Genomic DNA, 24,546 nt, shown 5'->3' on the forward strand with positions numbered 1-24,546 from the left:
GAGCTCTAGGCCGGGCGGAAAGAGTCGTGCCCGAGGAATTTCCGGTTCCGGTGTCAGTTCGAGGCGCCGCCGCAGCAGCCGCCGCAACCGCGATGCCTAAAGGAGGTGAGGGACGGGCGCGCGTGGCTTGAGGGCCTCGAGGGGCGGCCCTAGCCCCACTCCGAGACCCTCAGTCCGCGGTGGCCTCAGGGAGCGGCGCTGAGGGCGGGTCTCCGCGTCTTCTGAGGGCCGGGAGTGGGCCTCGATGCTTGATTGTCCCGATAGGGAAACTGAGGACTCTAATGGTCTAGAGCCACTCGCTCGGACGTCTGAATGGACCCAGAGGGCCTGGTCTCCCGGGTGTCGGAGGCTGTATTCGGGGGGGTCTGAAGTTTTCTCCACCTTCGAGGTGGCCCGGGGACTGAGTCACCGCGTCCCGCGCCTTGGCTGGGCCCGCCTGCCTCGCGTGTGAAAACATGGGGCCAGGCCACAACCAAACAAGCCTGTAGCGTGATGCTCGTGGGCCGGGCAGACCCCAGGTCGCCAAACTTCTCGGGTTCTCAGGTGCCGCACTGGCCGTAGGATGCGAGGCTTCATGTAGCTATTCGAAGCCTGGACGTGGCTGAGGGCCCGCAAGTGCTCCCTATTGTTCGTCGTAAAGGGTGCGTGGCTGTGCTTCAGTCTGTTTGCTTTCTCTCCCCTGAGAATCTGTCGTCTCCAGTTCGAATCCCAGCGGGGCCACTGTCCCATTTGTGGCCTCGAACCTAGCCTGTTTTCCTCATAGGAAACCATGAGGCAATGAGCGGTTGCTCTTTGGGATCGGGAGACGGGGGTTGGGGGGGGGGTGTCGCTGGCGGGTTAGCCCCTGACGGGGACCAGATGTTGGGTTAGGAGAGGCAGCTCGACTGGAAGACGCCGAGTGCTCACCCAGATGGCTTCCTGAGACTGGGTCTCCAGGGGTGGAGGGTCGCGGGGAGCAGGGGTATTGCCAGGCTGATCGGTGTCATCATCTGTAAAGGCGCCGGAGCCCTGGTTAAGGGTGCAAGTTTGTTGTTATGTGCCGTGGAGTCGGTTCCGGCTCATAGCGACCCTGTACAGGGTTTCTCCCGTGAAACAGCTGGTAGTTTCGAACTGCTGACCTTAATGTTTACAGCCCGATTCGTAACTACTAAGCTACCAGAGGTTCTTAAGCTGCAAGTTGTTGTTGCTATGTTCCGTGGAGTCGGTTCAGACTCATAGCGACCCTGTACAGGGATTCCAAGGCTATAAATCTTGACGGGAGCAGAAAGCCACATCTTTCTCCCGCGGAACATCTGGTAGTTTCGAACTGCCAACCTTGAGGTTAGCAGCCCGATTCATAACCACAACCCTGTAAGTTACTATTACCAAATTTGCCTGATAGATCCATCACAAAATGCCCTGGACCTTTGACGTGGGAAAAGCCTTTTGGTGGTTGGGTCTTGTCAGGTTGATTATCGGTTCACAGAGACCCACCCCACTTTAAAGTACCTGGGCCAACTCGCTGCCTCACGCTAACTGGGCGGAAGGTTTAAGGGCTGGAAGGAGAGCCTCCCACTGGACAGCAAGCAGTGGGGTGCAGAGAGAGACAGAGCCTGTGGGGACCCGTTTTGAGGTGTTACTGTTGCCTGGACTGTTAGAGGTTGTTGGTGCTTCCACAGGGGGACTTTCTAGAATGTAACCAGACGCCCCTGGGAGGCCAGGTAATCATTAAACGGGTGGGGTGGCTGCAGCAGCCCAATTACAGGCTCAGCAGCTGCTGTCTAGGAAATCGGGGGAGGCTGGAGTCTCTGCTGTCCCTGGAGGTGGTATCTGCTTGGGCTGAGTACAGACTTTTTACTCCAGGAGAGGAACTCACTGGAAATCAGGTATGCCTCAGTTTCCAGAAGAGCTCCTGTGGTGGGGAATGAGGCCACAGCTCCCCCAGCATCCTCTGGGTCCAGCGTAGAACGTACCTCCCTCCTTGAAGATTGGTGGAGGGCTATAGCAGAGAACAGTCTTAAGATTGTTATTCACACAGTTAACGTTCAGACTGTGGGTTTTAGCTGACTGGGTGACTCCATGCACAGCAGACCACAGTGCTTCCTAGGCCTGTGCCAATTCTGGGATGGGTTGTGGATCAGACATTGGCCAAGTGCCAGGACTTTCTAGTCTGTCTTAGTCTGAAAGCTCCACTGAAAACCTGTTCAGCATCATACTATCATCGATGGGTGTGGTGGCTGCATATAAGGTTCATTGTCCAGGATTTCAGCCTACCTCAGATTTCAATTTTAACTTGGCTGTTTTTTTCCAAGCATAAGAAAATGTTCGCTTGGAGGTTTTTCCCTTCTACCATATGTGTTGTAAGATGAACATAAAGTGTCTTACCTTCCTTCACAACTCCAGCACATTGGTTACATGGTCAGTGTTTTTCACCACCAAATAACGTATTAGATGAAAACTAATCATAGCAAGTGCTTTCATGGTGCTTACCCAGTGCCAGACACTATAGTATTAACGAATCTCTTGTTGTAACAGCCCTGCCCTGTGAGGGAGGGACCCAGATGGGGAAACTGAGAGCCTGAAAAGTTAAAATATCTCTCTGAGATTACAAAGCTAGTGAATGGCAGAGCTGAGATTTGAATGCATGGTTCAGACTCCAAAATCCTTGCTCATACCCCTCTGCTTTGATCTTAAGCCTCTTGGTCTATGAAACCACAGAACCAGCAGTTACTGTGCTTTACGGTTTATAATAGAATATGCAAGTAAAAAGCACTGGAGGGTGTAAATGGTACCTGGTCTTGTGATTGCCTCCCAGCCCCCTGTGGAGATTTAGCTGGGTGCTATGGCTGTACCACTCCCCCGTACTTTTACCCTGGGGCCTTATTTGTGGGGACTTGCATCCTTACCCACACACATGAGGGAGGTGAAGATGTCGGTTGATACATGGTGAGGGGCAGATGAAGAGAGCAGCCCCACAGTACTTTGCCCTCTGGGGGCCAGGTCATCACAGGGAGCTGACTCCCCCACCTCCTAAAACACTGATCCTCTTGCAGGGAGAAAGGGCGGCCACAAAGGCCGTGCAAGGCAGTACACAAGTCCCGAGGAGATTGATGCCCAGCTCCAGGCTGAGAAGCAGAAGGCCACGGTGAGTACATGTCTGTCTGGGCACCCAGTGGTCGGGGGTGGCCCTACCTCCGGTTTCCAGAAAGGCCAGGGCAGCAGGCAGCAGAACAGCCAGGTTCAGGTTGTGCGCTATCCTCTGATTGAGTTGATTACCAAGAACTTGGTTCACTTGGCAGAAAACCTTAGCAGGTCAGTTCTGGTCCTGTGATCTGGTTGGGAACTCAGAGAAAAGAGCACAGTCCCTGCCTCCTGGGGTCTCCGTCTCCCCCAGCCACTCGAGCTTCAGGCACCAGGAATGTCTGCTCCAGCCATGCAGAGCTGCCTGTCTGCCCACACCCCCAACAGGCTGAGAGCAGTTTATTCCTGAGTATCTGATAAGGAGTTCTGGTAGCATAGTGGTTTTGAGTCGGGCTGCAAACCGCAAGGTTAACAGTTTGAAACTACCAGCTGCTCTGTAGGAGGAAGATGAGGCTTTCTAGCTCTTGTAAAGATTTAAAGCCTCAGAAACCCTGTTCTGGATCGCTATGGGTCGACAGCACTTAGCAGTAACATCTGGTAGCATAGTGGCTATGAATCAGACTGTGAACCGCCTGCACCGTCTGCAGTTTGAAACTACCAGCAGGAGAAAGATGAGGCTTTCTGCTCCCGTAAAGATTTACAGCCTCGGAAACCCTGTACAGGGTCGCTATGAGTCGAACCGACTCCTGGGTACTTAACAACAACATCTCCTGCTGGAGGGCTCAACTCTTGCTCTGTGGATTGGTAAACCCAGCTCTGTAAACAAGTGCCTGAGGCACACTATTTCACCAGTAACTTTTCTGCCCCAGAGCCTCACCTGACTGTAAGGGGCTCAGCTTTTTTCCTCTTTGGGTTGTCTCCTGCCAGTCTCCTGGTTCTGCTAGCATTGTTCTCTGCTAGTGCTTCTTGCCGTCTGTCTCCTGGGTCTAGGAACTTCCCAGCACAGCGACCCCAGCACCAAAGGACACAAGCTCTGCTCCCATCGATTCTTGCTTGTGGCCAGGTCCCCTCTGTCTGCCTCTGGGATGGCTCGTTTTTTAGCTTAGCAAGATGGCAAGACTGACCAAGCCCTTCATTATGTTGGGGTCTGTGTGCTTATATATGGCTGTCATGCACCTTATTTGCATTATTAACAAGCTGTCCAATTCCCTTCATGGACCACAAGGCCTTCATTTGCATATCCCCACCCAAGACAGTAGAGTCTTGGTGTGGTGACTAGATCTATTTGAATCATGAGGTCAGTGGTTCAGCAACCCTATACAGGGTTGCTATGAATCGGAACTGACTCATTACCACTCAATAACAATAGCAACCCAAGACTATGATGAAAGTGCTCTGTCACCACGTGATGTTCCCATTAGTGTTGGTGTTCATGGCCCATACCACCCATCCATACCTGGATAAGGGCACAAGAGGGACCCCCATCTGGCTGGGTCTTTGGGAGGGCCTTGCCGGCAAGCGCTGAGACAACAGTAACAGGAAGGAGGGACAGGTGATTAGAGGCAACAAAGATCAGGGAAGGATGTAAGGTTTTTGAAAGAGACTGTCTGTTGTGTCACTGGCCATGCAAGTGCAAAGGAGGAGAGGGCTTGCCCAGGAGAGTTGGACGATTTTCTGCCTGCACACAAAGTTTGGGAGTGGGCAGGGGCAGGGGGAGAGCTGAGCAGCACTGTGAGTTCCCACGTGTTTGCTCGGCTGAGCCTGCTTTCCTGGGGAGGACTTTGTCACCCAGGCTGCACAGGGCCCATTCCTGGCTACGTGAGGGTCTTGTTGGACTGGAAGCAAGTGGATCGGCCTTCTCTGGCCCATATCCACCCCATCTCGCCCTCCCCGGGACAGGTCACAGAGCAGGACCTTTGTCAGATGTGCTTGCAGCCTTCCAGAGACTCAGTTTTTCCAGGTCCACAGTTAAGGGTGGTAGTGGGGGGGTTCAGTCTTGGGAGTTTGTTTCACATGTCTGATTCTGCCAGTTGTCCATTTTTGAAACAGGAAGAAGAGGAACAAGAAGAGGGTGGAGATGGGGCTTCTGGTGACCCCAAGAAGGAGAAGAAATCTCTAGACTCCGATGAGAGTGAGGATGATGATGATGACTATCAGGTAATGAGTCCAATGGGAATGAGGATGGGACATCTTTTGAATACTTGGTTGAGACAATGTCTTTGGTCTTAAGGGTTTATACACCAATGAGGGCATAGACAATAAGTCAGCAAGCAGTAAATTTCACATAGTGGTAAATATTACAAGTAAAATGGATATATAGAGAGGGTACTTGGAGAAGTGTCAAGAGGAGGTGACATATAAGCTGAGATCTTAAAAGGAAGGCGCCAACCCCATGAAAGGAGGCTTGTAGAGCAGTTGAACTACAAGGTGCAAAGGCCCTGGGGTGAGGACAAGCTCAGCCTGCTGAAGGAACAGTGGGTAAGTGTGATACAGATGAAGTGGTTGGCAGGGGCAGCTCCTGTAGGGTCATGGAAGGGGTTTGGGTTTTAGTGTAGTGGGCAGCTGGTGATTTTAAGTGTTTGTTTATTTAATAAAACTGTATTGTTTGTTGTTTGTTTACTTAATAGAACTGTGTTGTTAGTTTCTGGCAAAGGTTTACACAGCCTGTTAGATTCCTATTCAACAATATCCATCCTCATTGTTCAGTGACTTGTGGGTTACCTTATTTTTCTGCAAATAATGCACACATGTATATAATGTGCACAACATGCATGGGAGGTGAATGTACCTGGGGGTTGCTTCATTTGGGGATGCCTTTGTATTTGTGTCAGAATTCTCAGGGTTTCTGTTTTGTTGGTTCTATTTCCATTAGTTTCGTTTCCCTGCTTCTCCCTTGTATTCTCAGATTTGTTTTAAAGTCACTGCTGATTGGTGATCTGTTTTTAAAGATTCTTTTGGGTTCCTTGTGGGACTAGTGGTAGTGTGTTGAGGGCAGGAGCAGGGAGATGGCAGCAGCCATCCAGACCAGGACCTGATGGCTCCTTCTGGGGTAATGGCAGTAGAGATGAGTGGACAGGGTCAAGCCATATTTTATAGGTAGACTGGGGCTGCTGGGAATAGAGGAATTGGATGGGGAAAGCAGGCACGGTATTCCATGGAAAATACTCTTGGAAGCCAGGTGGGAAGTAGGGAACTGCTCTCTGGGCTGAGAGCCTATGAGCCTTTGTCTCTGAAGCTGGGGTCCTAACCCCTACTGCTGGGCTGGGCACAGACTGGCTGAGTGCATGCATGCACGCATGCACACACACTACCAACCCCAATCATGGTCCTTGGAGCTCCTGAGCGCTGTTTCCTCTGTGAGACCCTGGCCCAGCATCCTGTTGGGTAGGGCGGGAGCCAAAGTGTTTCCATCTAGGTGGGATGGTGGGGGGTTTGGGAAATGCCCCGGGGCTGTGCAAGACCTAAGCTTCTCTAATGGCCAGCCTCTTGCCTAATCCTAGCAAAAGCGCAAAGGTGTGGAAGGGCTCATCGATATCGAGAACCCCAACCGGGTGGCACAGACAACCAAAAAGGTCACACAACTGGATCTGGACGGGCCAAAGGAGCTTTCCAGGAGAGAACGGTAACGTCTGCTGCAGGACCTTGTGGCCAGAGGCAGGTTGGGGAGGGCTTGCTTCATCTCATTCCCCAAAGGTAGTGTCCTTCCCTTCTTCCCACTGAAAAAATCACCAACATAAATGTGACATTAGGCACACTAGAAGATGGAGACCTGAGCATTGCACTTTGAGTAGCTGATCCAGGGACATGGCAGGTTAGTCTTAGGTCCCTTCCCTGAGAGCGGGCTTCTCCAGCCTGGGCTGATCTGCATCCAGAAGGCAGACTTGGTGCTCTGTCCCACAGGTAGTGTGAGGATGAGGCTGCTAACTGAAGGGCCTGAAGGCGCTTCTGAGCGGACTCTAGGATTTAAATGCATATCTCCTAGCTGCTGCCCAGTGGCAGGGACAGACAGACTGCTGAGACTCCCTCTACCCCTTTGGTAGTTTCATTCTTGGGGTTGAAACCCAAGGAACCCTGCACTGGTGCTGGCCTTCCCCAAGCAGCCACTGCCATGGGCAAGTCAACTGCCTCTGCTGCCTCCGTGTGTCTCCACCGGTAGCAAGGACTGCTATTTGATGCCCCTAGAAGTTGCCAAGACATTGACTGTCATGCCTAGCGCTGTGCCTGGCACTCACTTGGGGGTAAGGGCTGCAGAGCCTTTGGGTGTCGCCCATTGTTGCTACAGCCTTGGTCATGGTTCCAGACGCTTCCAGGATCTCCCGGATTGGGTCTGGAGCTCTGAGGGTCCATCTCCTTTGGGCCTCCCTGTGCGGAGGATCCACTGGGCCAAGGGGACTTATCGCCACTTCTCATCTCGAGTCTCCTAGGCCAAATATGCTCTTCCCATGCCCTGTGGCTGTGGTCTCTCCTTTGCCAGGCTCATGCACCTTGTTTCTTGTTCCACCCCTGCCCTGAGTCTTGTGGAGGCCTCTGGGTAGCCTGGTTTTCCCTAGAACTCCTCTCCAGTACTTGGCCTGCCCACCTCAAACCCTACAGGGTTTACATAGGAACCCCCTCGTTCCTTTGTGCTTAGATCACTTCTGGCTGAGCAGGCTTTTGTTCCCACCACCCCACTGATCCTGTTGGGCCTCAGCACATCTGCACTGCTCTGGTGGAGAATAGGCACATGGGTCAATACGAGCTTTGAACCCATTGCCATCCAGTTGATTCTGACTCACAGACCCCAGAAGACAGTAAGATGGCTCCTAGGGTTTCCCAGACTGTCAGTCTTTACTTATGGGTTCAAACTGCAACCCTTTCAGTTAGCCTCCCAACTGAATCCACTCCTGTGCCACCAGGGCCGTTGGATCTGTGATGGGGTGTTTCTGTTTTCCCTGTGTGGTCCTTATCCCTGGCCTGGGGCCGTCTCTGATCTCTTTCTGTGATGTGTGGTTTCCAGGGCCTTTGTTCTCCTGGCTGTTTCGCCAGATACACAGCTCACATGTCTCAGTCCCCTTTCTTGTGGATCCCTGACCCTAGTCAGGAAGCCCCTGTATGGTGTCGCCCCAGGCTGACCTGGTCCTGTCCCAGGTTGAGGTTCTGAAGGCTACTGATGTCACAATGCCAAGCTCCCCTTCTGCCTGGGGACACCACTGGCAGTCCTGAGCCCTTCCCCTCAGGCAGGTCTGTGCCCAGGCGGAGTTCTTTACTGCTTGTGGGGTGGCCATGGAGCGGTGGACCCTTCCTCCTCTCCTCTCTGCCTTGGCCTCAGCCTATATCCTGGCTGTCATGTCCAGCTCCACGACATAGCTAGGAGCAGTTCCCTTCACATCCTTTTTTCTACAGGGAAGAAATTGAGAAACAGAAAGCGAAAGAGCGGTATATGAAAATGCATTTAGCTGGGAAGACAGAGCAGGCCAAGGCTGACCTGGCCCGGCTAGCAATCATCCGGAAGCAGCGGGAGGAGGCCGCCAGGAAGAAGGAAGAGGAGAGGAAAGGTAGGTCTGGGCTCAGGTGGCGTTCGCTGAAAGCTGAATGCGGTTCCCAACAAGCCCCGAAACCCAGCATCAAAGTGTTGATTTTATTTAGACAGCAGAGCTCAGTGGGATTCTGTCTGGGAAGTGGATCCCAAAGGTGGAGTGTGGGCAGGTCTCACACAGACACATTAGGGGAGGTCAAGACACCTGTGTCTGGTGGGAGCCTTGTCCTCATCTGCCTGCTGATCCACCACATGGGCTGTTTCCAGAGGCCTTGCAGACTAAAGGAGTCTGGGCCACAGTGGTCAGAGCACTCAGCTGCAAACCAGCTAATCCCTTGGGAGAAAGATGAGGCAGACTTTCTCGGAAAGCTGTTCTAGTCTGTTCTGTTGAGGTACCTGAGCTGGTCTGGAGCATGTGGTGGATAGGGGTTTGCATACTCAGGCACGTGTATGGGGTAGTTTTAATTCCTTCCCTTTCCCCTCCCACAGCAAAAGATGATGCGACTTTGTCAGGAAAACGAATGCAGTCGCTGTCCCTGAACAAGTAAAGATGGCTGCAAGGAGAGGAGATCCCGGGGACTGAGCCCGCTACCAGGACCTCCATGTGCGGCCCGCTCTGTACCCTGGCGCCGCTGTAGCAGCCCCTCATGGCTAGGAGCCTTCCCATCCCCCGTGGCTGGGGGCTTCCTCTTCATCTTGGCACAGAAATGGTTTGGGGGGATGGTTGGGGGGAGGCTGGGGGGAGGGAGCAGCCGCTGTCTTTGAGACAGAAAGATTCGGGCAAAACGTTTCTCGTGTAGCCATTTGAATGTTTTTCTGTTTGTGGAGTTGGGAACCCTTTGGGGGGTACTGGGAGGTGGGGTAAGAAGAGCTTTTCTTCTTCTGGTAGTAGTTAGGATTGTGCCCGGGGCAGCTGCTAACAGCTAGTGATACCCAGCCCCGGTGTGCGTTGCCTGGGTAAAGGCTCACGAGAGGGGCTGTCCTCTGGGAGCCGGTGCTCTGGGTCCCTGGCCAGTCCCTTGACTGAGGCCTCCCTTCCCTCCTGCCTTGCCCCCTTCCCACTCACCTGGCCAGGGCCCATCTAAACCGAACCCTCAATCATTTCAAGAAACCTGTTTACGGCACCCAGGCTAAACATGCTCCACAACTTCAACTTGTAGATCTGGCAGATTAAACTTGACATTATCATAACCCAGCCTCATGCTCATGTCTGTGTCCTCTGTGCTGGGGCAGCTGGCACCCAGTGGGGAGGGCATGGCGTCACTCAGGCAGGCCCACCTGGACAGGGTCCTGGGTGCATCCCTGATTCAGGGGTCCAGGAATGCTGGGAGAGACCTCAGGGTACCAGAGCCAACCCTTCCAGGCTTTTACCAGAAACCTGGGGCCAGAAGGGCCAAGGATCTGTGTACCTCCAAAGCAGGCCTCCCTCGGGTGCTGTCTTCCCACCCCACTATGGTCACCAGGGAAGGTAAACGTCAGCCTTGCAGCCAAAGCAAACTAAGGCACTGGTGTCCATGGAAATGGCAGGTCTGCAAACACCTTTTTATTATTCCTGTTCTAAAGCCATTCATGACCAGCATAGGGCTCGGGGATTTTTTTTTTTTTACAAATGAAAGCATTTAAGAAAAACGCATGTTTGTTTCTTCAATAGGTAAAAGAAGATGTTCTCTCTCTCTCCCCCCCTCCCCCCCCACAGCGCAGGCAGGGGACTGGCATCCTAGGAACATTTAGCAAAGTGACCCTTAGCCTCAGGGCCAATCCCCCAGCAAGTAATCCTCACAGGTCATTTGATCTTGAGGTCCTTCAAGGCTGACTCCAGGCTCTGGAAGGAAACAGGCAGCACACACCGGCTTTCAGCACATTTCCCAACCCTAGGAACCAGGCCCATACCCAGCCAAGACCAGCCCCCAAGGAATCAAGGATTTGAACCACGTTCCCTATGGGGCCTCACCTTCACATCCCAGATGCCCATGCCACCATCCAGACCCGTGGTACAGAACTGTGTGCATTTGGCCTTCCCACCGTTGAGCACCGAGATCTGGCTGCAAAGAGGACGGAGGCCAAGACCTCAGGACAGTTAGGGGGTGATGAGGGATGTGCAAAGCACTCTGGGAAATCCCAGGCCCACAGGAGTGACAAGGACTACAGTGACCTCACAGCAGCAGTGGGGGTGGGGCCTTAACTCCAGCCTGGTCTGAAGGCAGCACTGGGCCCCACTACAACTCAGGTCCTGCCCTAGTTGCTACAGCCCCCCAGGGCAGTCTCTAACTTCACCCCCTACTATCTCTGTGCAGCCTGGTGGCCGGTCTGTCCTGTGCTCACCTGACGCTGTTCTTGTGCAGGGAGTCGACCCCTGCACCCGAGGCTGTGTCACCCTCAGAACTGGCCTTCTTGTCCAGGTTCTGGAAGCGCTCGCGGGCTGTCAGACCACGCTGCGAGCTCTGCTTGGGCACATCCAGCCGTCCACCGAAGCTCAGTGTCCCCGCGGTGCCATCGTAGGTGAACAGCACTGGGAAGCAGTCGTGGCCCTGTGGTGGAGGGTTGTGCCATTGGAATGCAGGCACAGCTCCCTGACTTGATGCAAGTGGGGGGTGAGCCCAGGAGAAAGATGTGGGACTGTGGTAGGGATTGCAGAGGGCTGCCCCAGGTGTATGTGGCACCAGGTCTTGGGGGTAGATAACCAAGGGTTGCCCCCTACCTCAACAGGGCCAGCATGTGGTTGAGGAAGGGGGAATGTTTGTCTGGTATTCCCCTGGGGCCCAGGTGCCCACCAAGCTTCCCATTTTAGGTAGGCAAAAAGTGACACCCCCATTGTGTTTACTGACAGGTGAAAACACACCTAGTCCACTGTATAGGCAGGAGGGAGGGAGAGCAGTCCTTGATACGGCTCACCCAGAATTTTTAGATCTACTTTCTGGTCACAGAGAACTGCACCTTTCCCCAAACCCCCAGTTCAGCCTGGCCACACTGTCTGCATTGGCCAATGGAGTGTAAGGCCTATCAGGGCAGCTGGGAAGCATGTTGGAGACAAAGCTGTCAGATGTGCTCCCAATATCCCCACTGGACATTAGGGATGGGGGGTGTTTATTATTATAGGAAACCTGACTAGATTCATACAGATAGAGACTGGAGAAGGGTGGTGGATGAGAGAGTAGATGGGTGGGTGTGGGGATGGATGAATGAGTGGATGGATTGATGGACAGGTAGATAGATGTGAGTGGGCCGACGGATGCATAGTAGACAGGTAGGTGTGGGTGGATGGATGGGTGTGTGAATGAGTAGATGAATGGATAGATGGATGTGTGGGTGAGTAGATGGCTATGTGTAGGTGATTGGGTGGATGGATGACTGGGAGGAATGGAAAAAGAGAGGTGCAGGTGGAGAACTGCATGAGTATCTGCTCTCTTGGCCCCTGCTTGTTCCCTCCCCTGTATCCTTACCGCAGCCACCAGACTGTTTTCTGTGATGAAGGTGACAGCCAGCAGGGGCAGCGTTTCAGAGGCCAGAGTTGCGACTCTGATTGGGAAAGAGATGTCAGCCACAGCCTTCCACTCTGCCTTAGTACCTGACCCCATGCCCCTGCCAACCTGGATGGCCTCTACTCACGCCATCTTCTTGTCAGCGTTGGCCAGGCACACAGTGCTGTCATGGCTGACCCAGGCCACACGGCTTCCGCTGGCTGAGAAGCACACACCATGTACCCAGCCACAGCTACTGCTAGACTCAAACATCAGTTCCCCAAAGGGCATCTTGGAGCCCCATGGTGTGGGTGCTGGCCGCTCCTCCACCTCCTTGATGTAGGCAGAGAAGATTCTGAGGCAGAAGAGGGGTGACTGAGTCTCAGTGGGGACCCTGAGGAGGCAGCTCAGAGTCCTGAGGGCTAACCACTGACAACTGGCATGAGCCCCGGAGGTGCCAGGTCCTCATGCTGGCCACTGCCCTCCATGGGGGTGCCTCTTGTATGCCCCTTCTGCATCATAAACAACTCGCTCTGGCATACACTCTCCTCCACACCCCCAGCCAGCTCAGCGTTAGGCTCCAGCAGACCAGCACATTATCTGTGTGCCCAGGGCTTCTGAGGGCTACAGCCCCATTTCCTAGGTGATCCAACACCGTGGGTGCCCAGGTGAGTAACACTTAAATTGAAGCTGGAGACTATGGTCCAGTGAGTTGTCATTTGCACTTTAGTATAAAACAGCAAACCCATGCCTTTCCCTTCAGACAGGAAGGTGAAGGGATGAGGATTCTAACAAGGCAGGAGAGGAGGGCTGGGGAAGGAAAGTGACATTAAGATGTGACAGAAGCACAACAGGAGGATAGCCCCTCCCCCAGAAGATGCTCACCAGATGTAGGGCTGAGACCAACCTGTCTGGAAGGCAGGACTTGGGGCTCCAGGACAAGGCTCTCCCCCCACCACCCTCCAATCCCCACCCTACCCTGCCTGGTGGCTGCCCAATCTCACCGGCACTTAAAGTCACAGGAGCCAGCAGCCAGGAGCACATTGTTGGGGTGCCAGTCCAGGCTGAGGATGGTGGAGCGGATAGGCTTCTTGATGTGCTTGCACACCCACCTGGACAGGGCAGAAGGGGAGACACAGGTGGGATTCAGCACCCCAGGGACCTATAGACTACCCATACTCCTTGTGGGAGGGGGCCTGGCACTCTTAGCCCTGGTCCCAGGCAGGGTGCAAATGCTTACACTTGGCTGCTAACTGAAAGGTTATAAGTGCCTTAGAAGAAAGGCCTGGCAATCTACTTCTGACAGATCAGCCACTGAGAACTCAAGGGGAGCAGTTCTCTTGACACACGTCAGCCCCACGGTAACTAAAGTTCACGGCGACTATTGACTAGGCCACACTGGCCATGATGGATTTGAATGCAGGTCTCTCAGACTGAAGGTGGTGACCTCTGCCCTCAGGGACATAGGGGAGAAAACTTTGAGCAGTGGGACTCTTATGAGTGGGACTGGGACTCAAGTCAGGCTGGCACCATGGACAGTGATTGCCTCAGCCTTAGTTTACTCATCTAGAAAGTGGGCGCAAAGATGCTCTGGTCCACAGGGTAGTAGGGTCCGTGTATTCAGGGCTTGGCAGATAGATGCCCTGCTGTGGGGCCCCCCAGGGACTGTAGAGCCCCTCAGCTCACCTACACAGCCCAGAGAAGACGAATCTCCCCAGGGGCATATGAGCTTCCAGAGGCTGCTGTAGCACCACCTCTCTTCGTCTGCAGCCAGGGTCTTTCCTGGTCCAGACTGACCCTGCCCGGCCACTCACCAGTCATTCTCCTGCTCGAAGTAACAGATGGAGATGACTCGGGAGCCACTGCCCACAGCAAACTTATTCTCTTGGGGTGCCCAGCGCACACAGCGGGCAGCCCGATTGATCCTCAGGATGACAAGCGTGGGCTTCCACACGTGGCCCTTCAACGTCCACACGTAGGCGTTGCGGTCTGTGCCACAGGTCACGATACGGTTACTCTCAGGGGCCCAGTCGATGCCTGCAGCAGGAAGGAGGGGGACACCAGCCTGAAGCCACCCAGGTAGTAGGCACCAGAGAGGCCCCGATCTGCACAACAAGCATTTAAAACTTTGAGCCAGTGTTTACTGGGGTGACTTAACAGATGCTAAAATCAAAACGATTCTGACTCAGGGATCCCATCAGACACAGGAAAACTGCCCCAGAGTTTCTGAGGCTGTCGGTACTGGATCAGACAGGATCATCTTTCTCCATGGAGTAGCTGATGGACTCAAACAGTCCACCTTTCAGTTAGTAGCCTGATGCTTAACCTAAGCCCTCCCAAGCCATCGCCATACACGATGGAGGGCAAAGCCAAGAGGCAGAAAAGAATGGGTCCTCAGTAATGCTGAGCTGCTGGATCAAGCCCCCCATGAAGTCCATACATCTCTGAGATTTTCAGTCACCTCAACCAACAAATTCCCTCTGAAGTCAGTTTGAATTCGGGGTGTCCTACTCAAAACCTGAAACATTATATCTACTACAGTGAGTGGGGAGATGGCCAGGCTGGCCCTGCCCTCGTCCCTGTCCCTTTCTGGGAGGGTAATGCCAGTCTTCCAGACCCACCTGTCACCTGTCCATTGTGTTCTTTGAGCTCATGCACCTTGACCCATTTGGCCCCACTCTTCTCGTAGATGTGCACCTCATGGTTGTTGGGGCAGATGGCGATCTCTGCAGGGGAAAGGGGCTCAGGATGTAGGCCCAGGACCCTCCAACACCAACCACCAGGAATGCATGCCTCCCCCTCCAACCAGGGCTGACCAGAGCATCTTCTCTTCCGTCACCACCTCTGCCTCGTAAGCCTCCTCTTAGGCCTTGTTGGTCCTGACCTCTGGGACCACTCCTTGTCCCTGAATCAAGCCGGAAGGGGGGCATCCCCTGGATATCTCTCCCTGACACCCTCTCCGTATTCCATTCCCATCTACTCTTCTGGACCCCCAATTCTAGTCACTCTCCTGCTGCTGCCACTGCCCCTGCTTGGCTCCCTCCCCACCTCCTGTCTTTGCAAATGTCACTTCCTCCAAAAGACTGCCTGGGTATCTCCTATGACTGCCTGGATCCCCATTGTCCCCCACCCCGTGCAGGTGTGGCGTGAACTCACATTGCAGTGCTCACAGCCTCACACTATACGTCACCTCTGTGTTTAGGCCTACACACACACACTACACACGGCTACCTGCAGTGCCTGCTCACACCTCTGCTACACACCTGCACCCGCTGCTCCTTCCACTGGCCACGCCCCCCGATGGCCCTGCTTGGCCCTAGAGTGTCCATTCACGCCCTCGGTAAATGCTCAGGGCACATACTCCTAGGTTGGATCAGAGTGTGGGACAAGGATAGCGGGTCCTCAGAGTCCGATGGCCAGGATGCCCTACTGACCCCACACATCCAGAGGCTGTTCCCCACATGCAGTGTCCCCAGGGGTTGTCGGCATGTTCCAGGGATCCAAGTGCCCCCTCCCTGGCCTGTGGCCCTACAGACACTCACGGGAGCGATCCTTGTTCCAGGCGTGGCAGCTGATGGGCTCCACTAGGAAGCTGTGGTAAGCCATGGCGCTCCTCCTGTGCCAGAGAGAGGGGGAGTCAGTGGGCCTCAGCTCTGACCCAAGGCGCCTGGACTCTGGCCACGCATATTGCTAGGCTCCTGAGGCCTTGGTTTCCCTACCGAGAGACCACGAACAATGGAATGGGCTTTGGGGGGCGGGTGCTGCGGGTGAACACACCACCTAGAGTGAGCTGTAGCTGGGACCCTGCAACAGACATTCACATCACTCATCATCTGTGCCTCAGTTTCCTCAGAAAAAATTCTCTTCATAGGATGAGGTGAACCAATCTCCAAAATCTCCCTAGAGGGCTATCCAGCACACAGTGTCCCTTCAGGCCCAGAGCCCTGGTCTCCCCACCTGCTGAGATGGGGTGAAGTTGGTGGTTTGCATGAGGGAGGAGCCCTGGTGGGTACAGTTAAGCATTGGACTGTTAACCAAAAGGTCAGAGGTTCGAACCCACCAGTTGCTTCCTGGGAGAGCGATGAGGCAGTCTGCTTCCGTGAAGACTGACAGCAATGTAGTTCTACTGGGTTCTGTCAGGTCACTAGGAGTCCAAATTGACTGGCTGGATGTCAGTTTGTGGTTTTGTGTGTGGCAGACAAGTGGACATACATACTCACCTGATTCTCAGTCCTGGAAACCCACTTGCTACCCTTGGGGCCAAGATGCCAGGACTGCCTCCTGCCTAAGGATGGGGGGCTTCACAATGCCCCTAGGGTGGCTGAGTGGAGGTGTTCATGAAAGCACCACTCTTATTCCAGGCCACGATTAATGGTGAGAGGTCATTTCCCAGCCAGACACACACGTTCCTGCCTCAGGCCTTCGCAAAGGCTGTTCCTTCAGTGGCAATGCCCTTCCCATCGCTGCCATTATTATAATACCACCGTCTCACGGACGTCTTCCCTGATGGCCTGATTTGAAACTGCAGCTGCCGCTTACCCTGGGTCCCCCACAGATAATTATCAACTGGCATGTACAGTGAATCTGTGAGAGCTGGAAAGAGACAGGACTAACTTATTCTCTGGGTCTTGCTACTTTTCCACGTCTGACAAGGTGCAATCTTATCACTTTCCTATCATTTGTTTTCGTGGAAAAGTTTTATTTTCCTTTTCTGGCAAGTTTCTACCTTCAGCAGTTTCCAGTTTTTGCTGAGACCACAGGTTTGGCTCTAGACCACCACAATAAAGCGACTATCGTAATAAAGCGAGTCACATGAACGTTTTGGTGTTCTGGTGCATATAAAACTGAGATGGACATTAGCCTATAGTCTATGAAGTATTCAACAGCATGATGAAGACATCAGAAATACAACAAGAATGACCAAAATAATGACACAGAGTGAGCACACGCTGTTGGAACAATGGTGCCCACAGACTTGCTCGATGCTGGGCTGCCACAAACCTTCAACTGGTTAAAAACAAATAAAAAACGGAGCAAAGCAAAGCGCAACCAAATGAGATACAGCTATATTGCTATAGTGTCTTCTTTCACCTGCCCCTTCTTGCCCCCTGCTGGAGAAAGCTGGCATTTCCCATCTAACTCATTCATGTCCCTATCCCAGTGCCTCTTTGTGCAACACACAGTAGGTGCTCACTAAACAGCTGACAAGCAAATGTCTTTTCTTTTTTAAGGTCTTTATTGTGAATTAAGTGAAGGTTTACAGAGCAAGTCATCAACTTCATATTCAGCAAATCATATGGTCTGAATAAGATTTCTTTATTGCCATTGGCACTCCCCAGAGTAAATTGTGTTGTGGAAACATTTTAAAAAACACTAACTACCCAACATTTCTCTAACGTTCCTCACTGGCCAGACCCTGTCCTCAGCACCTTATGGGCTGAATTGTGCCCTGTGAAAAGGTATGCTGAAGTTTGGACCGCTGGTATCCGAAAACATGACCTTTTTGAAACTGGGTCTTAGAGGGAAGATGGCCAGGTGATGAGGAGGTACGGGGCCCCCTGAAGCTGGGAGAGATGAGGAAGGTGTTCCCATGGGGTTTGATCCTCCTGGCTCCTGGTGTCAGTCTCTCGTCTCTGGAACAGTTAGAGAATACCCTTCTGTTCTTAGAAGACCCTGCTTGGTAGCCCCCAAGGCCACTAGGTCGATACTCCCAGAGGACCTGCGTAGGGAGGCCACCTGCTCACACACACAGCCATCAGCTACAGGCTAACCAGGACCCAGAGTCCTGCACCCAAGAGGCTGATGGCTGCACTGTTATTGTCTAGCTTTGGCACACCATCGTCCCCTTGGCAGAGGTGCCTGTTCAGATTGATCTCACCCACAAGGCTAGCCTGGAGGTCCAGTGACCGCTGGGCAGATGTCACAACACAAACCCCATGCTCAGGAGCTGCTGCTCACCCCAGATTTAAATCATTTCCTGCAGGAAGTCCTGAAAGGGCCACCCACCCCAGCCCTGGCACGTGTATAAAGGGACGGGGCCACACCTGCTCCCCCAGTGCCTAGAACTGGGCGCCCAGTCTACTACATTTGCAGAAAAAGAAAAAGAGAAATTGTACATATCCCCACACGGCCCACACCCAGGCCACGGGCAGCTTTGCATACACACAAACGCACTGCTCACACACACGTGGACTCACCTTGCATACACACACAAGCACACATACATGATACTTGGCCCTGTATGTATGTATGTGTACACACACACACACACACACACACACCCCTCCCACTTCCGCTTCCTCCCTGAACCTCTTACTCCTTAAAAGGCCTTTCTGTATAAGACAAAGGCCCCAGAAGTGCTGCCTCGCCTGGAACCCAATCAGGGGCTTGCTGGGGGTTTTCCTGAGCACTTCCGGTTCACCCAGGCTGTACCAGGGATGACCCCACTTAACCTGGTCAGGGGTCATCACTATAGGAGTGGGGCAACTTCACTGCGTATGTTCATCTGTCCTGCCTCAATCTCCCAAGGTCACCAGCGGGGCCCTGGAGGGGCTGAGACAGAAGACCATTTCTAAGTCTCAGCCCGAGTACTGGTTGGCATGGCCCAGAGGGAAGAAACTCTGTGATGAAGTCAGTGGTTCCCCAGAGCCAGAACTCTAGGTCTTGGACTGGCAGGCAGAACCTGACTCCCCAGCACCCACTGTCAGACATGCTGTGTGTCCCTGGGCATGCCTCGGTTCCTTGTAGGGTCTTGGTAAGAGTAGTCAACCATGGAGGACATACAAGCTTATCTTAAGATGCTCTGAATTTCTGGAGTATTTACACAGAGAGGCTGGGTCCCTATGTGAGCCACTAGGTATTGGCAGCTCAGGAACTTGGGGAGCTCTGGCTAACAGCTCCCCAGACCAAAGGAGCTCTAGTAGTCTAGTGGTTACGAGTTGGGCTCAAGATCAACAGTTTTGAAACTACCAGCTTTTCCACAGGAGAAAGGCTTTCTGCTCCTGTAAAGATTTACAGCCTTGGAAACCCTATACAGGGTCACTATGAATCGGAACCAACTCCAAGGCACATAACCACCACCACCACCAAAGGTTCTCAGGTGGGGGAGGGGGGACTGGTGAAGATGGCTGCAGGCACAGTGTGACAAGCAGGAAAGGGACGTTCAGACTCACACATATCAACCAATCACACTTTAGCATGAATTCAGACAGAAATACTTCCTTGTCCACTATAACAACTCCTTAAAAGGGGCAGGTGAAAGGGGTAGAGGGGTGGGGCAGGGAGAGAGGAAGACTCATTTCCCCCTTTTTTGAAGAGCTGCAAAGCAACTGAAACTAGGAGGCCTCAGTGATGATTCTCCCAACCCCTGTATCTTATGAATGAGGAAGTGGACTGACAAAGGGCGGTAGAGCTGGGAGCTTCTTCCTGCTACCCTGGGCTTTGACCTGGGGAGGCAGCCTTTTTGTGACCATCATCCCAGAGAAGTCCTGGTGGTGCAGTGGATTAAGCACTGGGGTGCAAACAGCAAGGTTAACTGTTCAAACCCACCAGGTGCTTGGCTGGAGAAAGATGTGGCACTCTAGTCACTGTAGGATAAGCACTGGACTGCTAACTGTAAAGTCTGCAGTTCTAATCTACCAGCTGCTCCTCAAAAATCCCATACTCGATATTAACAACTCCCGTAAAGGAGTCAGCATTAGACATCCTGTGGATTAGCCCTTCTCTGTTGGACAGAGTCTCTGTGACCTGCAGTCAACTTGACGGCAATGAGTTTTGTTTTTTCGGGGGGCAGGGGGAGGAATTTAATATACTTCTGAGTTTAGCTCAGTACAAACGGACCAGACAGCACCCAGGGCTGGGGTGGGGAGGATGCCCAAGGAGGCTGTACCCCGTAGTCAGTGACCATCAGCACTCTTGACAGGGGACTGAAAGGGGTTCTGGTTTTCTAGATCTCAGGGGTGTTGGTCTCTATGCAGGGGTGCCCAAGATGGGTGTGGAAACAATTTTTAAAGTATTTTTTTCCTTTGTACACACTTGCTCCCAGAGGACACAGGAATTTGTTTTGCTCACTAATGTAGCCCAGTGCCAATAAGAATGCCAGGCATATAATTTGGGGTGGGGGTGGGGGGGCTCTCTGGTCTTTCTTGTAAATGTTAATTGAATGTACACATCCTTTTCTTCATGTCTATCTTGGTGAAATTCTATAAGGATGTTGTAAATATTTCTTGAGGGGCTTATGTTCAAAGTTTTTTATATCCAGATAAAAAACCTTGGAACTCTTCAGACCAGAGGGTGTCTGCCTTCAAGTAGACTTGGAAGAACTCAGCTCCCATCTAAAGGCGTGAACGACCAAGTCAGAGAGGACTGCTTTCCCTTCCTTACAATGTTGGGTTCAAATCCTGGAGATTCCCATGTGGGTTGGGTACACCCATACCTAATGCTTCCCCACATCTTTCTCCAGGAAAAGGCTGGCCTGGCCAAGGCACAGGCTCTGTCTGAATCTTTGGCTTTGTCAGAGCTCTCTGAACCCAGAGGTTTGGCTGTACTAGAAGGCAAACCAAGCAGGAGCTAGCTGTCCAGGCGCTGGGCAAGTCCCGCCTAACTTAGAATTGGCAAGGAGCTGCCAGCAAACCATTTTTTGTGTGAGTGCTAAGCTGTTAGTCAACTTCCTGTTGTGTGTGGGAGTGGGGTGTGGAACACCCTTGCCACACCACAGACCAGCCAATTCCTCCTCCCCCAACTCTACACTGTAAGTCCTCCGAGCCAGGCCAAATTGTGAATAACCAAATGAAAACGTTCATAAGGCACCGGAAAGCCCCCGTTACAGCAATCCAAATGAAACAAAAATCAAAAACACATAAAAACTCAATGCTGGCAGGGTGGTGGGGAAATTCTCACTTCAGTCTTTTCTGAAGAGCAGTGTTTGATGATTCTCAATTCAAAAACTGGGGAATTACAAACAGGGCAGAATAGCAATGGACCGAGACATAAAAACGTAACACTCTTTGGTCTCATAAATCCACTTTGGTGCTTTAAAAAAGAAGCTACTAGAATTCTTTGCTTTTTAAAGCAAATATGTTCATAATATTCTTTATAAAGATGACTGGATGGAAAAATCCAGACAACAACCACGGAAAGAGTGAACTGTGATATTAATAAGTTGAGATGCTATTTAGCTTTCAGAAAAGACCTAGCTGTGAATGACATACAAAGTCAAATGTAATAACGTGACCTTATTGCCACTTGTCAGGGTTTACCCTGGACTTTATATCTGTTCCCTTTGTTGCTGTTTTAAAGTGCCATGAAGTCAGTTCTGATTCATAGTGACCCTGTATAGGGTTTCCAAGGAGCAGCTGGTGGGTTTGAACCTCCAGTTTTGCGCTTAGCAATCCAGTGCTTAATCTACAGTGTCACACTGGTGGTGGTGGTGGTAAGCTGTGGAGTCAGTTCTGACTCATAGCAGCCCTGCACAGGATTTCTGAGTCTGTAAGTCTTTACGGGAGCAGAAAACCTCATGTATCTCCAGTTACAAAAAACAACTATTAAAAAAAACAACTGTTCATTTTGTACAAAAGGAAACTTAGACTCAAACAAAGCAATGGTTTGTTCATGTTCACATTGCTGGAACTCGCACCCCAATCCGGGAGGTCAGATTCACAAGTGCAGGCCTTACCAAGGCAACTACAGCAATAATAGCACACATCCAAACTCTGTGTCTGGCTCAGTCTTTTACACACATTGTTGCACTGAAGCCTCACAACTTGATTGAATAAGTCCATTTTCCAGATAAGGAAAACTGAGGCTCAGGGAAGTGGTTTCTTGCCAAGGTTATCTTCCAGCTAAGGGAGGAGCTGGAAGTCTCACAAAATCCCCAGAGGCCTTCAATAACCCCTGGGCCGCCCTGCCTGCGGGGGCAGGCGGAGCCTGGGGCCAGCCTGGTGACTGGCCCTGGGCTACTTCTCCTGTTTTGTTGCTACAATTACTGTCGCCTTTCCCCACCCGGCCTCGTCCTACCCCAACTGCTCCATTTCTTCCAAAGGGCCAGTCCGGGGACCCCTTGGGGGCGTAGGCGGCTGGGGGCTGCGGGTGGGGCGGGGCGCCAGCTCATTTCCCGGCTGAGGACCCGGAAGGCTCAGGATGGAGGGGAAGTGGCTGGGCGTGGGCCCACAGGGCCTCAAGTAACGGGGACCCTTGGGTCCCCATGCAGCCTCACCCGGCCCCACGCCCTTCCGCTCCGGGAGCCCCTCTGCACCGTCACCTCTACTCCCTGGAGCCCCGAGCCCCCTCACCTCCAGGCGGTGCCCCACACTGTGCACTCGCCTCCTGGGGGCTCCTTGTTCTCTCCCCTTCAGGTGACCCCTTATTCTTCGGGGGTCCCCGCGACCCTTCCCTCCGGGAACCCCTCACCCCCATCACTTCCAGGCACTCCCCGGAGTCCCCTTGCTGGATCTGGAGCCCCCGTCTCCCGCAGGCGGTGCCGCCGCACCCCTTTCCTCCAGGAGCCCCTCCGTCCCGTCACTTATGGGAACTCCCCGGAGCCCTTCTCCCGGGACCAACGCCCCTTCATTTCCAGACGACACCCCCGCGCCCCTCGATTCCTAGGCTCCTCACCCCGGCCCCTTCCCTCCGTTCCGACGATACCCCCTCTCCCTCCCTCGGGGTCTTGCGCCCTCACCTGCAGGAGCTCCGGCCACGGACTCTGGGCAGTCGACGCGCCGAGCCGGTCTGGGCCCCCGCTCACCGCTGCGGCCACTTCCTCGTGGGCGGGGGCGGGGCCATACTCCGGCCCCGCCCATCCTGGGCGCTGAGACAGTGGGGCGCGATTTGTCCTGGGGTGTCGGGGCCTGAGGTGCCCAGATCTTCGGCGATCGCCCCTCCCTGCTACAGGTGGGGAAACTGAGGCGGGGAATGAGGGTGGCAACCTGAATAGCAGCAGGAGGGGAACCGCGGACTCTGAGCGCCCTAGCTCGTGACTGAGCAAGTTGGAGACGTGTGCATGCCTTGGCGCCCAGCCTTGTGAGAGGACGTCCCTACTTCGCACTGATCCTACGACAGGCTGGCTCCATCCTTGGCCGGTGACTTCGACACAAAACAGGATGCTGATTTCAGTGCTAACTTCTTGTCCAGCAATGTACTCGGTGATACTTCACTCCTTCACGTTTGGGAGTAAAGGGATCAGGAACTTGAATCATGTGGTCCCTAGGAGCCTTCCCATCTGGACCCTCTGCCTCATCAGCGGTCATGTGGCTAGGAGGCTGGGCAGATGGAGACTTTGGCAAAATGAAACCCTATTCCATTGCTCTCCACAAGCCCGCTCTATAGGATTGATCCATCCCACCCCAGGCAGCAGCTGATAGGGTGCACTCATCTAGCAACCTCACTGTTAAGTCTCAGTAAACCTCAGCTAAAGTTGTTATGACTCTGAGCCCTCTGGTACCGAGATGCTGAGGGACTGCTACGCAGGGACCTTCATCTTGCAGCCTTGGTAGAGTTTCACATGGCCTGTATTGTCCCCCTCCCCTTAGGGACCAGTGACACTGTCTGCTTCCTTGGCTTCCTGGTTACTCTTTCCCAGGGAGTGAACCCAGGTGGGGCTGACCCTCATCTCTAGTGGTGACCTCTAGGTCTTGTGGTCCAAGATGACCCAATCAAGCCAAGCCCAGATGTTTGGAGGGATGGTGGATGCTGGAGGGTTGAGAGGCATGAATCTGAACTGCACTGTGGAACAATCACTAGGAAGCTGGCCTCAGAGTAGAGAGAATGCCCGAGAAATGACCAAAACCCTGGACAGCCTGCAACTATCCAGAGTCAAGTCTAACCTACCAGTCAAGCAAGGTCTCTGATGTGTGAATTATACTTGTATTTTATTTTTAACCTGACTAGTTTTTCTGTTACCCATCACCAAAAGCATCCTAGAAATTACACACCTCTTGAGGATTCTTCTGTTGACTGAGCCTGATTTGATTGATGAAGGTTTGTAAACTCCATGTTGTAGTTGTTATGTGACGTGGAGTGGGTTCCGACTCATAGCGACCCTGTACAGGGTTTCCAAGGCTGTAAATCTTTACGAGAGCAGAAAGCCTCATCTTTCTCCAGTGGTACAGCTGGTAGTTTCGAACTGCTGACTCTGAGGTTAGCAGCCCAATTCGTAGCCACTATGCTACCAGAGCTCTTTTGTAAACTCCACAGGAGTGGAAAATATGTCTGTCTAGTCCGTATCGGCTCTCCTGCCACCTAATACAGAGCCTGGCATGTAGGAGTCACTCAGAAACATGCCTGTTGAGTGGTGAATGGACAATGACGTCAGAAATCAGATTCTAATCCCTGTTCTGCCACTTAACCCGCAGTGTGGCCTCAGCCAAGTTGCCTCAGTTTCCCTGGTTGTACAGTGAGGCTGCTCCTAACAAACATAGCCTGTCCCTCCCAGGCAGTCTTGGTGGGAAGCGCTGTGGAGAGTTAAGCCAGCCTGAGGTTGGGAAGAGATAGATGGAGGCATTACTTGAAATGGTTCTC

The 24,546-nt window shown here is 52.9% G+C and overlaps 2 protein-coding genes across 2 annotated transcripts; one reads left to right on the forward strand and one right to left on the reverse strand.

Annotated features, from left to right (window-relative positions):
- The first annotated feature begins 58 nt into the window (after positions 1-58).
- On the forward strand, positions 59-9,397 carry PDAP1 (PDGFA associated protein 1). The gene is made up of 6 exons (XM_006859742.1): positions 59-105; positions 3,033-3,124; positions 5,110-5,217; positions 6,561-6,682; positions 8,443-8,594; positions 9,065-9,397. Exons 1-6 carry the CDS (start codon positions 93-95, stop codon positions 9,121-9,123), a joined length of 546 nt encoding a protein of 181 aa, XP_006859804.1. The 5' UTR covers positions 59-92; the 3' UTR covers positions 9,124-9,397.
- Positions 9,398-10,358: 961 nt separating this feature from the next.
- ARPC1B (actin related protein 2/3 complex, subunit 1B, 41kDa) lies at positions 10,359-15,639 on the reverse strand. The gene is made up of 9 exons (XM_006859744.1): positions 15,576-15,639; positions 14,655-14,759; positions 13,848-14,070; positions 13,038-13,145; positions 12,182-12,388; positions 12,016-12,091; positions 10,898-11,103; positions 10,527-10,617; positions 10,359-10,397 (listed from the first exon to the last, which is right to left on the reverse strand). The coding sequence occupies exons 1-9, from the start codon at positions 15,637-15,639 to the stop codon at positions 10,359-10,361; spliced, it is 1,119 nt and encodes a 372-aa protein (XP_006859806.1).
- Between the last annotated feature and the right edge of the window lie 8,907 nt (positions 15,640-24,546).

This window comes from Chrysochloris asiatica, unplaced genomic scaffold (assembly GCF_000296735.1).
Source record: "Chrysochloris asiatica unplaced genomic scaffold, ChrAsi1.0 scaffold00034, whole genome shotgun sequence".
Classification (NCBI taxonomy): Eukaryota; Metazoa; Chordata; class Mammalia; order Afrosoricida; family Chrysochloridae; genus Chrysochloris; species Chrysochloris asiatica.